The sequence below is a fragment of the Pseudorasbora parva genome, chromosome 2 (genome assembly GCF_024679245.1).
Source record: "Pseudorasbora parva isolate DD20220531a chromosome 2, ASM2467924v1, whole genome shotgun sequence".
In the NCBI taxonomy this organism is placed as follows: domain Eukaryota; kingdom Metazoa; phylum Chordata; class Actinopteri; order Cypriniformes; family Gobionidae; genus Pseudorasbora; species Pseudorasbora parva.
Window position 1 is genome coordinate 37256848 of NC_090173.1, and position 15561 is coordinate 37272408.

At 38.2% G+C, this 15561-nt stretch overlaps 1 protein-coding gene across 9 annotated transcripts in view; it reads right to left on the reverse strand.

The window, feature by feature from the left end:
• Positions 1 to 15561, reverse strand: part of gpatch8 (G patch domain containing 8) — a 112845-nt gene that overhangs the window by 6413 nt on the left and 90871 nt on the right. For 2 of the 9 annotated variants that reach the window (XM_067418823.1, XM_067418820.1), the window contains 4 exons: positions 13543 to 13561; positions 9727 to 9799; positions 354 to 421; positions 171 to 257 (listed from right to left, as the gene is read on the reverse strand). In XM_067418823.1, the coding sequence (XP_067274924.1) occupies positions 171 to 257; positions 354 to 421; positions 9727 to 9733 (162 nt within the window). In that variant the 5' untranslated portion in view covers positions 9734 to 9799; positions 13543 to 13561. Of the gene's footprint in view, positions 1 to 170; positions 258 to 353; positions 422 to 3302; positions 4709 to 9726; positions 13562 to 15561 lie in introns of all 9 variants that reach the window. The other 7 variants (XM_067418821.1, XM_067418822.1, XM_067418819.1 and 4 more) reach the window with 5 other exon arrangements.

Here is a 15561-nt window from a genome sequence, read left to right on the forward strand (position 1 = left end):
TATTGGATTTATTCGATTATTAATGTGAATTAAAAAAAATATGATTTAAAATTATAGAAGATTTCAGTACGTCCCTAACTGTAAGGAATGGAAAAATATGTGCATAGGTTTGACAGAAAAATCACTAACAGAAAAAGGCAATGAACCTTGTTGTGGTCATAGAATTTCACCTTGTATTTTTGACGCAGTTCCTCTGTGTCTTCTTTTTCCACTTCCAACACCCGCCGCTTCTCTGTGGCATCTTCTGCATAGTCCAGCTGTCGTCACACATATGCATTGTGCACAGGTTAGAGGAGCATACATTAAAGTTAACATTCAGTAAAAAAGAAACCACAAGCAACAAATCTTCTCACCTCCATTTCCATTCGCCCCATTCCCATGACATCATACTTGAGGATGATGGGCACTGGGTCAGTTCGTCCTATGAGGTTTAGAGGGGGGGAGAGGCAGAGAGAGAGACATAGGACAGAGGTTAGACTTTTGTTCCGATATAAGAGAAAACTCGGGGCGGGACAGCCTGCTTAGAGCACAGGGTGCTGGGTTAGAGAGACTGCCTTCAAGTGCAAGAGACCAGAAAGCTACAGTGAACCAAACTCTAGCCATTCTCACAGCTTCATGTGCAGCTCTCCTTTAAAAGGCCATGCCAGGTGCTGCGATAAGACTAATTAAGGCTAGTTTGAATCGTTTACTATTTGAGTGTGCTGCCAATTTGTTTTTGTAATACATTGAAAAAAGCACGGGACAGAAAACGAGGTGGTAAAAGGTTGGATTGAAGATTTTACTCAATTTGCTGCAGTGTTTATACTACAGTGGGCTGCTTAAGGAGGTTTTATTTCTCACTCACTCACTTTCTTTCTCACTTCTCACATACAATTTTCCCTCCCATGTTTTTAGTCAAGTCTTAATGCAGTAGGGTTGATTCTGTTCTGTCCAACTCATTTTCTTAACTCAGACTGGGAGACTTTTTGGGTTGCAGGAAGGAGTACTTAAAAGAGGGAGGAGATATCAGCATTCACTGCATCTTTTTGCAGTACTGCAGCAACACCGACTACCTGATCCAAAGTGTGTCTCATAATATTCTCCTCTTTACACCCATTTACCTAGGTCTAAATCCTCTCCGAGCTTCTCATCAACTTTCCTACTTGCTAAAGGCCACACCTGGATGCAAATGAGGTGTATGTCCCATATTATACCTTGAAATAGTACTTTCTTTTTCAGATCATAGCCTGTCATATGTTTTATATACGCAAGCTGTGAAAAGACCTAGATCAGAGGAAAGTAACATCAGAAAAAATGAACACAAATCAGAATGAAAAAAAAGACAATCAAAACTACATTGAAGATTGACACATAATTGCTTAATCCACTCATAACCAGCCAAACGAAGCAGAGAGAGAGAGAGAGAGCGAGCGAGATAGAGAGAGAGAGAGAGAAGGAGAGAGAGAGAGAGAGAGAGAGAGAGAGAGAGAGAGAGAGAGAGAGAGAGAGAGAGAGAGAGAGGAGACAGGGAGTGAAAGACGGAGAACAGAGAAAGTAAGGACACAAGCACTGAGCTACAGCAGCAAAGTGACGTCAAAGGCCAGAGGTTGCCATGGTGACAGTGCAGGGTTGGGGAAAGGATGTACTTACCTGGGAGTGTGGGGATGGGGTGGGGGTGGCAAACATACAGACACAGAGACAGGAAAGGGTAGGGGGGTTGAAATAAAGGAGAAAAGGCACAAAAACAGAAGTCATACTAATTTGCGGCTGCACAGGCTAGCACCATGGTTACAATCAATCAGACTCCAATCAATCGTTTGGATTTCAGTTTTTTTTCTGTCAGTCTTCCTCTTTTTTGTCTTTTTTGGGGGGGGGGGGGGGGGGGTTGTTTAAAAGCAGGATCAGTTCATACCCTTGGGCTGATGTAATAATGACAAAAGGCAAGAAAAAAAAAATGGGATTAACATCAAGAGTCACAATGCAATAAAGAGCTAGGAATTTGAAAAAAAGGTTGTATTAGTGATTTTTAAAAATTATTTATCCATTGCTCAAGTACACTAGAATTGCATGATGCTTAATACCCTTCAGCATTGGAACACTGATTTGAAATTCAAACTAACAAATGAAAGACAGTTTCATTATTGAAAGGTTTCTTTTTTTTATGGCACATTGGTTTTGGCCATATTTCTTTTTTATATCAGTTGATTTTAATTTTATTATCCGTTTAATTATAAATAACCATTGCCTCCTACTTGTTTAGCCACCACATAGATACACTGATACATTTTCAAAACTGAGAAAAACAAGCAAGTATAGTTGACTTTAGCCTGCTGAACTAACAAAAGAATAATATGTCTTCCAAATTTCCTTGAATTCAAATGAATTAAGGCACCAGTAGTGTGAATACATTTTGAGTCATGAACGATAACGTATTAAGTTCTAGTCCAAGAGCAAAAAGAGCCGCATTACAATTTGCAAATGCAAGACTGTCTAATTTGTGGCAGAGAGAGGCTGGAGCTTCAGCCCAGTGGTATAATTGTTCCTGTAAGAAAATGATAAAGGAGCATGTGCGGAACGACAAGGGCCTGAAAGGATTCCAGCCCCCACCAGAGCCTCAAGGAAAGTGCACTGAGGGATTCATACTACCACCAGGGTGCACAAGAGAGTTTATTAAAACAAAGCAGATAAACTGTATATATATATAAAAAAAAGCCTCCTTTGAATGATTCTTAACTTAGTATAATTAACTTAATATTTAGGTTATCTGGTTATAGTTGCATTCTACCATATCTAATTGGAAACATAAAATGTCTGGTATTTTCTTGTAATGATTGGCATTGACTATCTCAGAGGTTAGGGAGTATATCTGAGAATTTCCCTAAAAGGTAGGGGGGAATCCCAAAATCAGGCCCCCAAATACGAACTCAATCCTTTCCCTTCCCAAACAATCTGTCTTTGGGAACAATGTGAGGTCAAGACTAGCATTATGCATTCCAGTGAAAGAAAATAACGAGACTGGACAAAAAGGGTGCAATGCAACAAAAAAGGGGAAGTGAATCTAAATATTCCCCAAAAAACTGAAAACAAACAGAATGAGAGTGTTCTAGAAGAGTGCATATTGAACACTAAGAGACGGGCAGCAGAATGAAGACTAATACAAAGAGAGGTAGAGACAGTTTAAGCCTATTAAACACTGGTGCTCTGATGATGAGAGTCATATCAAAACAAGAAATGGGGGAAGTAAAATCAAACAAAAAAATTAAATGAAAGAATAAATAAAAAATAAAATAACCAATTCAATCAGGGGTAAAAATAACATTTACCACTAAGTTTACCATCAGCACAACATGGCCAGGATCATAATGCTGCAAAAAAGAAACACCAATTGGTTAAGCAGGAAGATTGAGGCACAAAGAGAGCGTTCAGGGGTAAGGGGTAAAGGGTTAGGGTGGGTTTGGGGGCAGGGGCTTTGGTGTACCCCCTACCAATGGGCCTGGGTGATTACAGAGATACCCTCTCACCATCCCTGACTCTCCTCCTCTTTACAGCTCATTTCTGGTACTATAATTTCAGGCTTTTTGGTTCCTCCACGATAAAGCAAAGAGGAGTTTCCCCTTTCTTTGATGATTGTCTTTCAACAGAAATATATCAAACCATCACTCAATCTAAAAAGAAGCACTCTCCTCCCCGTTTCCCTCCTTTCTCCAATCCCCAATGCGGGTCCAAGTCTCCACGTGAATGTGTTTCTGAGACAGAGAGGCCGTTGTATACATACTTCATCACACAGCTGTACGAGCTATGAGAAGCATATGCTGTGAGTGAGCTTTTAGCAGCGCATCATTCTTATTGGCCAGCAGGATTCTGGCTTCTTTAGAGCACTAGATCTATTTTAGAGTCATTTTCATCTCGCCAATTATCTAGATTCAAATTCGATAATTTTTGTGGTCTCTTGCATTGCTTAAAACTCAGCTTCACAAGACTGGGTCTCTACAGCCAGCATGCTCTGCAGAAGGGGGAAGGAGATGGGCCAGGTCAGGTGAGGCTTTCACAAGTACATTTATAAGAGAAGTGGGATGCAGGTGGGATGGTGTGAAGACTTCTCCCTGCAAGCTAAAACACCTGAGCCCCCACCCCTTGATTTGGTGACACATACACACACACTCTCAACACATACAATTTCCACTCCCACATGTACCACATGTGTACATTCACTTCACAAAAGTGGACGCAGGCAGATAGACCGATTGAAGGCGGAAGGAGGGGGAGAATGGGCGGGAGATTGAGGCTCATTCTGGCAAGCCATTCAGGGGAATCATGGGAAAGAGGCAGAATCATGTTCACAGCCAATCAGAGGGCCCCATCTCATGTTCTCAGCCAATCAAAACACCCCCATCGCAGCCAAACATACATTAAACTAATATATACAAGTACTATTCTAACATGGGTGAATTCTGAACAATCAAGAGGAAAAAAAATTGGGCAATTCCTACAAAAAATTTACTGATTCCATTTTGGTATGAGTTTCAAATCGTAGCGCTGGTATTTTGAGCAGAGAGCGTTTAGTGATTGTAAGCGTATAGAGAAGAACTAAGAAAGGCCGTTAGGCTACACTGTAAAAGGGGGAGAGTTATTTTGTATTATTTACAAGAAAAAAAACATCCACACACACACGCACACTTACTCAAACATACACACAAACATACAGTGGGGGAGGTCCTACAAACCTTACCTAAAAAACAAGAGTAAAACAAAGAAGAAGAGTAAAAAAACAGAGTCAATACAATGGAAACTCAAAGCATTTGGGGAGACATTTCAGTAAATTCACACTCAGTACCAAGGCTCTTTCCAAAAGATAGAGAGAAAAGGAAAAGGATAAGGTTCAAACACCATGGCATGAGCACCAGAATGGGTGAACAGGCGTGTGGGTTTGTTTGTGGGTTTGTGTATGTAAGTAGCGGAGTCCTTTGCACAAAGAGTAAGTGTTTTCAAATAATTCCCAATGTGACCACTTGACTGGGTCAAAATACACATACGCAGGTCACTTTCCTCTGAGAAACCTTGAGTCGGTTTCTCTGCAGTTTCCACGAAAACAATTTGGCATGTAATATGGTGTACATGCTTTCCACGAGCTCTCCCTCTAGCCCTCCCCTCATTTCTCTCCTGCAAAATGGAACTAATCTACTTCCTCAAGCTTGCTGGAAGCTCCAGGACTTTATCTGATCTGGAAAATCTCTTTCACTGCAAACAAACTACAGACACTCTGTCTGCTCTGTGTATTAAACACAAACAGTGTGATGACAGGAAGACGACAACCAAGAAAGGATAAAACTCTGATCTCTTGAGTGTCTTGCCAAGCTACAAAACAGATGGGCGGTGCCAGGGAGCACTGGAAACATTCCTAATCTGTCACACACTTGACTTGGCTGGGATGACAACCTCTGGCTACAGCTACTTCCTCTGGGTTCTCCGCTCTGCAAGTTCTAAGAAAGCAGTCAATGGAGAGTGTTCCTACAGCAAAGGCCAAAAAGAGAGTCGCTGTTCTGGTTTCTGCGGTCGCCACATAGGGAAATGCTGTCTCTCTGTGAAATAGTGCTGGTAATACAAAATTAAGCAATATGGTGAACATAATGATTTTATCGGGATTTTATTGGCCCATTAAGCTTCCTTATCAGCAAATACCCTTTCTACTGCAATGTATGATTATGAAGATATTTTAAAATTGCCTCTGATTTAAACCCCTGCAAAAATAGCTATGCTAAAAATGCTGCTTCCTCTGAATGCACCCCTTTAAGCCACTTCAGAGCAGATAAAAATATATTGAACAATGAACAATGAACAATATTCTGACAGTATGTACACTTCATTCAAGTTGAATCTAAGTTTTTAAGAAAAGTCTCTAATGCTTAACAAGACTGCATTTATTTGATAAAAATACAGTAAAAACAGTTATTGTTAAATATTACAATTTATTTTAAAACATTATAAATGTCTTTACTGTCAATCAATTTAATGCATCCTTGCTACATACAAATATTAATTTCTTTCAAAAAATGATCCTGCTATTTTGTTATTTTTCCCACTACGGTTGACATGGGTTGTGCAATGCTGAACAGCAGAGCTTAACAGCTGCAGGCCAGGGTCTAGACTTTGTGTATGTGTGCGCATGTACAAATGTTCACAATAAAAGCAGTCTCTAGGGAGACATTCACATACCCGCCTGATGGGCCAAATGACCTTGCAAAAGTTAGCTGACACAAAACTTCACTGTTTACTTTCAATAGAGGTCTAGAGAGGGAGAGAGAGAGAGAACGAGACATTCATATTCCTACAATTGATTTCTGTGAGCAATTTCTCTTAGAATGGAAACCTGTCTGCTAAAACTATTTGTAAAGGTAATTTTTACAAAGCAGCATTGTCATAAGGGTGTCAGCTGAGCTTGTCTCCTTTTACCTCAACCTGATTTACATGTGGGTAGATCAATTTACATTTCTATGCACACAAACAAAACCTCACACACTCAGACATTGCAATGAGGAATAAAGTGAAAGAAAGAAATCCTGACCTGGGGAGAAAAAATAATAAATCACTGTGCTTTTAAAGTGTGCTCAGAAAAAATTAAATTTATTTCAGGTTTTAATACACTATGTTTTGTTCTGCTCTTACTGATGCACTAAGAGGATGAAACACCAGCATTCCTTATTGGGTGCTTTATTTCCTGTAGCACACATGCATCCTACTGGGATAAGATGTATGTTTGTGTGCGTGTCTCAGAAACTGCTGATCAATTTCTACATAGACCTCAAACTGCCAATGATTGCATCAGAATGAAGTAATGACAAAAACAAAGCCTCTATAAAGCTAACTTTACTCTGTCTTGGGGGAAGATTTTAAAATCTACTCTGTCCATCTATGAAAATAAACTCCCTTACTCCTTACTCCAAGTGCTCCACAAGTCCCAAAATGTAACAAGTACAATTTGCTTAAGAAATCTTACACTTTGTACATCTCAACTCTGTTTTTAGTGCAACAAGAGACAAAGTTATCTGCTGCAGGGAAGAATGGCTCATATTCATGTTATTCTACTCTATGCACGCAAACCAAACGTTTACTGAACTCAGACAAGACCGCATAAATACAGCACCTCTGCAAGCCATAAGTCAAGTGCAGAGGAGAAAGAGGCGTAACTGGGAGACAACTTAGAGATGGAGAATGAAATATAGCGAATGCTTTTATCTGGTGTGACCCAGAGGATCTCATGATCGTGTGCGTTTCGTTTTTTCTTTGGTGCTATGTTGAGTGCAAGGGTGTGTCTGTCTGTCCATATCAGGGATGGTCATGAATTAGTGTTATCGTGATAACAAAATTATAACTTCGATACCATACCAGACTAAAACACCTCGATACAAATACTAAATTGATACCACAGCAAAAAACTGTAAAAGTAAGTCAATAATATGATAAAACTTTACCATTCATTTGAATTTTACCATTTAAAAAAAATATATTGTTTGTGTACTGTGTTTAATTAACTGAGACTTCTTACAGCTCTTACAGGTTGTTGGCCTTGTTTGTTTCGTTGCTTCTATTGCTCTCCCCTGTTTTGTAAGTCGCTTTGGATAAAAGCGTCTGCTAAATGATTAAATGTAAATGTAAATTAATTTGTGATAATGAAGAAAAAAAGGGATATGCGATATCTTCTTAAATAATGTGATATTCGATATGGAATTGCTATTAAAATCTAAAAAATAAATAATCAAAAATCAATTTAAACTATATTTTAAAAAAGTATTTAAAAATCGAGAATGCTATTATTTATGCATTTCACATTCTTTCTGGGAAAAGAAAGCATTGCTACAACTTCTAAAAGTGACCAGCAGTGTTTTGGCAAAAATGTATGTCACAAATCTGACAATATAATTTTAACATCAATGTATGTTAAAATTATATATATATATAGAATCAGTGTATAAAAAAATATTTATACACTGATTCTCAAGTTTTTCAGTCCAAGTGCTCTTCTGTTGATTGATTAACATTAAAAATCACACAGAATGGCCCTTTAAGAGCTCCACGGACCCAATACGCTGTAACACAGTTCTCACTCAACTCTGTATACGTTCACTACAGACATATTCGACTGTTTTTACCTGAATACTCGCCAGGACGTGCATTTTTACATATTTTTGACCATTTAAATAATCCGCAAAACTGACCAAAACAGTCCCGCGTTGCGCTTTCTTTTTGACAAATCTCTACCAATTATTCATTCATAACATACATTATATATAATAACATACAACATACAAACATTATTATTATTATTATTATTATTTTTCTTCTTTTCTTTTATGTATGTTGCTTGTTATGTCTGTGTCTCTAAATGGACCATGAGTCTGAAATAAAAGTTGATGATGATAAACTTGTTTATTGCAATTTCAACCGCTTCTGAGGTGAGACGCGAGCGGCTGCGCGCCTTGCCAGTTTAAAATGGTGTAACGAGCACACACACCTGAAGCACACGCACAGAAGCCAGGTGTCACAGCATGTGAAATGAACAGAATATTTAGCGTCTTATTGAATTTATTTTAAAGTGTCCAAAAAACACAAGTTTCACATAAACAGGAGGTTTTGTCTAAAGTGATCGTAAACATCTGCATTATAGCCTAATAAAAGAATCAGTGAAGTCATACAGTGAAGAATGTATGCGGTTTTATTTTTTCATGTGATTATTCCATTTCTTACTTGAATGCTGTCTTTAGGCATATCTATACTTAAACTACTTTAAATTTTCCAGCTAATTTCATTCGCATCTTTCTTTTATTATTTTATTGTTCATTTTTTGTAGTCTATGCTGATGTTATCATTGACTTGAATGAATACAATTTAATGAATCAAGGGAAACAATTCAAAATAAATCAGTTACAAAGGTGGATATGTGATATAGCTAGTGTAAGAATATGTAGTATATATATATGTGTGTGTGTATGCATGTATACATGTACACACAAACATATCTTAACGTTAAGTGGTCTCTTATTTTTTTTAAGTGCTCTCTTTTATATACATACATACATACACACACACACACACAGTACAGGCCAAAAGTTTGGACACATTACTGTTTGTAATGTTTTTGAAAGAAGTTTCTTCTGCTCATCAAGCCTGCATTTATTTGATCAAAAATACAGATTTAAAAAAAAAAATATTCTGATATATTATTGCAATTTAAAAGGTTTTCAATTTATTATACTTTAAATTATAATTTATTTCTGTGAAGCAAAGCTGAATTTTCAGGATCGTCGTTTAACAATTACATCATACTATAAAAATCACACATATATAACAGTAGTAACAACTACAAAATTGCTTCAATTCCCAACTCTTGTCCATATATAATTCCATAGAACAACTAGTGCACTCAATGCTTATCTAATGCCACCTCATGCCATTCTACCAACTCCTTCCTGTCTATCCATCCCACCCGGTCCTCCCCCCTTCACTATCAACACTACAATCCAAACAAATTCATTCCTTACAGACACATCTACCAAAGTCAGTACAAATGAAGAATACAAATGGGTGTGCTGGAACAGAACAGAAAGACAGATCAGAAAGGAAAGAAAGATTTCTTTTAATTAATTTTCTTTACAACTGATCAAACCATAGGGCATTGATGCTGTTGGGTTGAAATCAAGAGAGAGAAAGAGTGGGAGAGATTGAGTTTGACGGCGAAAGATGCTTGCTTACCCTGCATTGTTTTGCCCAGGCCTTGACCCAACTTCCAGCCATGTTTCTGAAGGAGCCGGTGCCCAATGTTATCCTGATGTGAGGAAGAAAGGAAAGAAAGACCACAATATTCCAATAATAAGAAGCGCTTTTCTCATACACGCACACACTCACACTGAGTCACAAGTACACATAGTAGCCAGACAACTGTCAAAACTCTTCACTCACTGTCATCAACATTAGCAACATCTGCTACACCTTTAAACTCCTTGTCAGATGGGGAGCGGAAGGGAGAGAGAGGGAGGACGAGTAGAGGGAGATAGATAGAGAGAACAAGAGGAGGAAAAGTCATTGGGCTCTGTATTAAGGCATATATCTTAAGCCCTTACAGTCTAGTGTTTGATGTGGAGGAGTAATTGAACCCAACTTCATACTGACGTCTATAGTCTAAAATCTAATCTCTAACTTAAAAGGGGCATTCCCCATATGGACAACTAGTGGATGAGGTAACAGCTAAAAGGGATATAAGTTTACGCTACCAACTTCTGAGTTTACTAGCTCACTTTCAGTCTCAAAGAAAGGAGGGGGAACCTACGGTTATATACGTATCATGACACACAAATACATATATAAACCGTCTCAGGGAGAAAGATTAATGCACAAACAACTAAGGGGGAAGGAACAGCACAGACATATAGGTTGCATACACATAAAAACCAAAAACTTTCACAAGCTTTTAGTGAGTTCATCATCATGACAACAGAGCCACCACAAAAAAAAGTATAAAAAAAATGTAATAAACAGCATGTTGCTGTAACGAGTGCGAAAGGAGGAGATCGAGGAGTGAGACAATCAAAGAGGTAGATTGATAGATTTATGGAGACAAAAAAAGAAAAGTAGAGAGGGAGGGAGGCCTCGGTTACCACTGAGAGGCCAGATCTGCATGTGTGAGTGCGTGTTCGCATTTTACAGACCAAGCTGCTTCATTATGCTTCATAACAAAATAACTTTAAAAAAAAACAGAAAAATAAAATAAAATAAATAACACTGGGTACTGAAAAAACATGAAATGCAAAAAAATAAAATAGCTTAAAGTCACACCAAAAATACAAACAGCTTTAATTTGATCCAAGCATAAAAAAATGAAATAATATATGAATAATATATACATATATTTAAAAAAATGAACACTGAAAGAAAATGTTTTTATCTACACACACACACACACACACCACAAATAAAGGCCAATGTGAACAACAAAAAATTAAAACCATTAACCAGCATGCAGCTTTTTGTTAAACCACTTTAACAAAAAGAGACGGCGGTGTTAGTCGTGTCTGTATAGTAGTAAGCATATACAGGGAGGGAGAGGGCAGCAGAGAGCTCAGGATGTTGTTAGAGATGAGGGCGAGCATATTACAGTGGTGATGCACAAGGTCATCTAAACAGATGTCACAACCTATAGAGGGTAAGCATAAGATGGAGCAGCCATGCGTGGTGTGTGAGAGAGGCAAGGAGAGGAGCAAGTACAAGGTTAGAGCATTATTGGTAGGGAGGGAGTGGTTACCCCCACAAGACACACCCACGTTCCATTAGCTCTGCCGACTGTTTTCCACGCAATGGCCTAAATATCCATTTTATTAATATACAGCCATCATCAGATTTACAGTCGGTTTTCACAGGTCAACGAGGCTTGTTTTTAATAGTGCTTCAAATAGCTACTCCATTTCTTTTGCTTGCTTTGGTGTTAAGACAGCTACTGGGATTTGATCATGTTTTTTTTCCATTTATTGAATGGGGTTATTGTAACAGGCCTCCTGAGAGATCCCTAACTCATTGAAGAGTTGAAGAATATACACAACAGTGTTCACAGGAAATCTGATAGTTGAATATGAATCTGAGTTCACTGATATGTTTGCATAAAATTGCAAAAACAAACTAAAAACTTGTAAATTTAAGTTCACATATACCACTTTTCAAAACATTGGGGTTGTAAGATTTTTGGATAGTCTCCATTTATTGATCAAAAATATAGTTTGAAAAAAGTAATATTGTAAAACATTGCAATTTATTCTTCCTGTGATGGTAAAGCTGAATTTTTAGCAGCCGTTGCTCCGTTACATAATCTTATTATGGTTGGCTGCGGTTTGATGATATATATTGTTACCACGGAATAAAATGTCTATCATTAGAGATTTTGTTATATCATGTATATCGCAATATGTACATATACAGCACTATTGACACTTCAGAGTGAAGAAATGCATTAATGAGAATAAAAAGAGTGTGATGTGTTCCTCTCTTAAAAGTCATTTGCAAATTTGGTATGGCTCAATGTTAAAAAATGTTATGTACAATATGCAGTGAAAAAGAACTCAATGTGCACAGAAAGCCAGTTCTCATGCCACTGCGAATTCAGTTCTCTTATATGTTATATATTATCCGTCCCATTTCTAATTATCATTATCAATGTTGAAAGCATTTCTATCGCTTCTTGTTGATTTTTTTTTTTTTGATGATTGTAAAGTTCAAAAGACCAGCCTTTATTTGCAAAAATTCTCAAATCTTACTGAATTATAAAAAATATAAATAAAAAATAAACTCATTGACCCCAAATTTTTAAATGGCAGTATATATCAAAAAACTAGGGCTGCCACAATTCCTTTATAAATTCAAGTGCTCGATTTTTAAGTCATCGATTGCAATTACACATTTTACAAATGTACAAACCACATTATATTGCCTCATTGTTACTATATGTATTTTAAGGCTCAGGTCTATTGGATTACCAAAATAATTGTTTGTGACCTACTTAAAACAATAATATTGTTTTTCAAAATTGTATTGTTTATTGTGTCAAAAAGCACAGCTAACAAGAATTTTAAAACTTAGTTTTGCTTATTGGTTAACAAACCCATACAAAAACAATCGCTATCATATCGGCCCCACATAATTGAAATTGGTCGAGCTCTCCTTTTATATCTTCATACCTGCAATGTGTGTGTGTGTGTGTGTGTGTGTGGCAATAGAACAAGTTTTCTCCAGATGGTTTGTGCATGGGGGGCTGTACTAATGCTCAAAATCCCCTTTGGGCCTCTGGACATCCAAACAGTTATGTGCATGTTCTTCCGGTCAAATTACAGGGATGAAAAAGGAACAAGACCGTGGGATACCAATCATTTCATTTTCTGTATTTATAGTCAGCAGAGGAGGCCACAGAACGCACATTAAAACCAGCATATGGCAAATTGCAGCTCGCATGTACCTCCATCATAAGACACACGAGCTTATTGCATACAGATGTGACGAAAGACCGCAGGATCAAAACAGCGCAAGTCCCAGGATCTTTCATTTATCAGCAGTGCAGATGCGCCTGCAGTAAGCCCAACCCAAAAGGCCTGCATTGCAGTGGCTCTGCAGCATCCTCTGCTAACAACACGCGGCATTTCATCATTCTGAAGACTGGAGGAGCATCTAAACAGGGTGCGCAGTGAGCTGACCTCACATTACCTCTTCCTGCTGAGTGAAGCACTTCACATAGCAAATGTGAATTCCTATTTCCCAAACAGGAGACCATTAGATCAAGAGAACAGAACTTGGGGAAGAAAGCTGTCATTGTCTAGTTTAATTTTTCATATGAGCCAATCACAATCAGTCGAATGTGGCTCAGGGCCAATCACAGGCCCTGTGGGTGGTGTGTCAGGCAGACGTGGGAGGCGGGTGGGTTTTGTGGGGACAAACGGATGAGTGCACTAAAATAAAACAGACAGATGAAGAGCAACAACGCCGAAGAATCCAACAGCAGTGCAAGTGGAGTGAAAACATGTCCATACGAACCTGGCTTTTAAACCCTGGGCTGTCAAAAGAACAGTCAAACGTCACACAAACTGAAAAAAACTGGCCAATCTCTACAGCTTTCTAATGGTCACACTGTCTCTTTGATCCACTACATTACCACAGTGAATTCAAACATCTACACATCCACTAACGGGCAGTTAATTCATATAAATGATTAAAATAAAACAATAAAATATTATATTGTCCAAACATATACACTCCCACAAGAAAAGTGATAGAGAGTGATGTAATCAACAGAGTGATAGCAGGGAGCGAGAGGGGGAGAGGAAGATGGGATTAAATTAAAACCAAACAGAGATGTGCAGGGCAGCGAGTGGTTTTATATTGTGTTTAGGGCTTTAATAGCTGTTCGTCACGAATTAATGAGTGAGATCAGACTAAATTTGACATTTAATATTGTGCAATACTGAAGCGTGGGAAATTCACAGAACCGTCATTACAAAATGTAAATAAACATGAAAATTTAAAAATCAAAGAACTATAAGGGCTATGACACACCAAGCTAACAATCAGCCATCGGCACACATCTATCAGGCTAGCTTTTGTGTGTTCTCACACGTCGACGGGAGCTCACCAGCTTCAGCATGTTTCATTTTCATAACAACATGAGCTGTATTGAATGAAGGAAAGTGAGCAGATTGATTGGCTTTTAAAAATGGCTTTTAAAAATGAATTGGCTGTCACCTGTAGTCCTTTTGCTGCCACTAGTTCTTTGACGTTGACTTGATGCGTCATGGCCTTAAGAGCCAGAGATTGGTGGCCAATAATGAAACCATTTATGAGGTGACACTTCCTGCTAACTGTTCATGCGCTGTTGCTGGACACCAACATGTCAGAGGCTTTAAACAGAGAGTTTACCAACAACAGTTAGAGAGAGCAGAGCAGGAAAGAGTTATCAAGGTGACAGCTGGTGTTGCGTCATTGTGCTTATAGGCAGAGAGAGAGAATTCTAACACATTCTCTTCCAAATGGGAGGAGAGCAAAGAGGCTTTTTAATGTCACAGTGTCACAGTTTACTCATGCACAGTGGCCACACTTATTGTCTGAATGTCACTGCATTAGAGAGGACTTTATAATTACTTATAATAAATAACTCATCTGCACTATATATCTGTATGCATTAAATCCCCAAAACTATTGCTTAACTTTCTTAATTCATACCACTTAGGTTGATAAATTCACAATTCCAAGTTTATATCTTGCAATTCTGACCTTGTTAAACGCAATTGCTAGATATAGAGTCTTGTGAATTGTGAAATATAAACTCTCAATTCTGAGAAAAGCCCAGCTCCCCAGCCATTGGATCTCAAACAGCTCATTTAACCATCTCTGCAAGTTTACCAGAACCTTAAAAGAAAATACACTCAAGACACTGAACTCAACTGACACTCGTAAATAACCAGACTGTGTGAAAATAACCATATTTATCAATACTAAACAGAAATGACAATTATATTTCATTCTGAGTTTCCTACAGTATTCAAAGTGAATCCTCTAAGAAGTCAGCTAAACACCATGAGTAGTGATAATCCAATCTGTTGTGTGTGTGTGTGATTTACATGATGTTTGTCACTGCCCAGTGCACATCTTGGGTTGGGGGATGAGAAAAGGAAGATGAGAATTAGGGTAAATAGTAAGATGAAGGGGAGTGTGTGAAAGAGAAACTAATGCTACTGACTTAACATGCAAACAGACAAACAAAGGTGTTAAGAGAGCAAGAAAGTAGAGGGAATAAGTAGATAAAAGCATATGGGAAAATAAGAGAAGATCCCGATTACCACAAACCTCTAGCTGCCTACAGATCACACACAATGATTGGCAGAGGAGAGGCATGGGAAACAAGAGCGTGACAAACACAGCGCTCGAACACACGACGCACACACATACATGCAGTGATGGCTGTCACCGTCTACCCGGACCAGCTGCTAGGACTTCTATGATATAAATACACCAGTGGTGTTTGGTGGAAAATAGCCCTGACACACTAGAACAGGATAA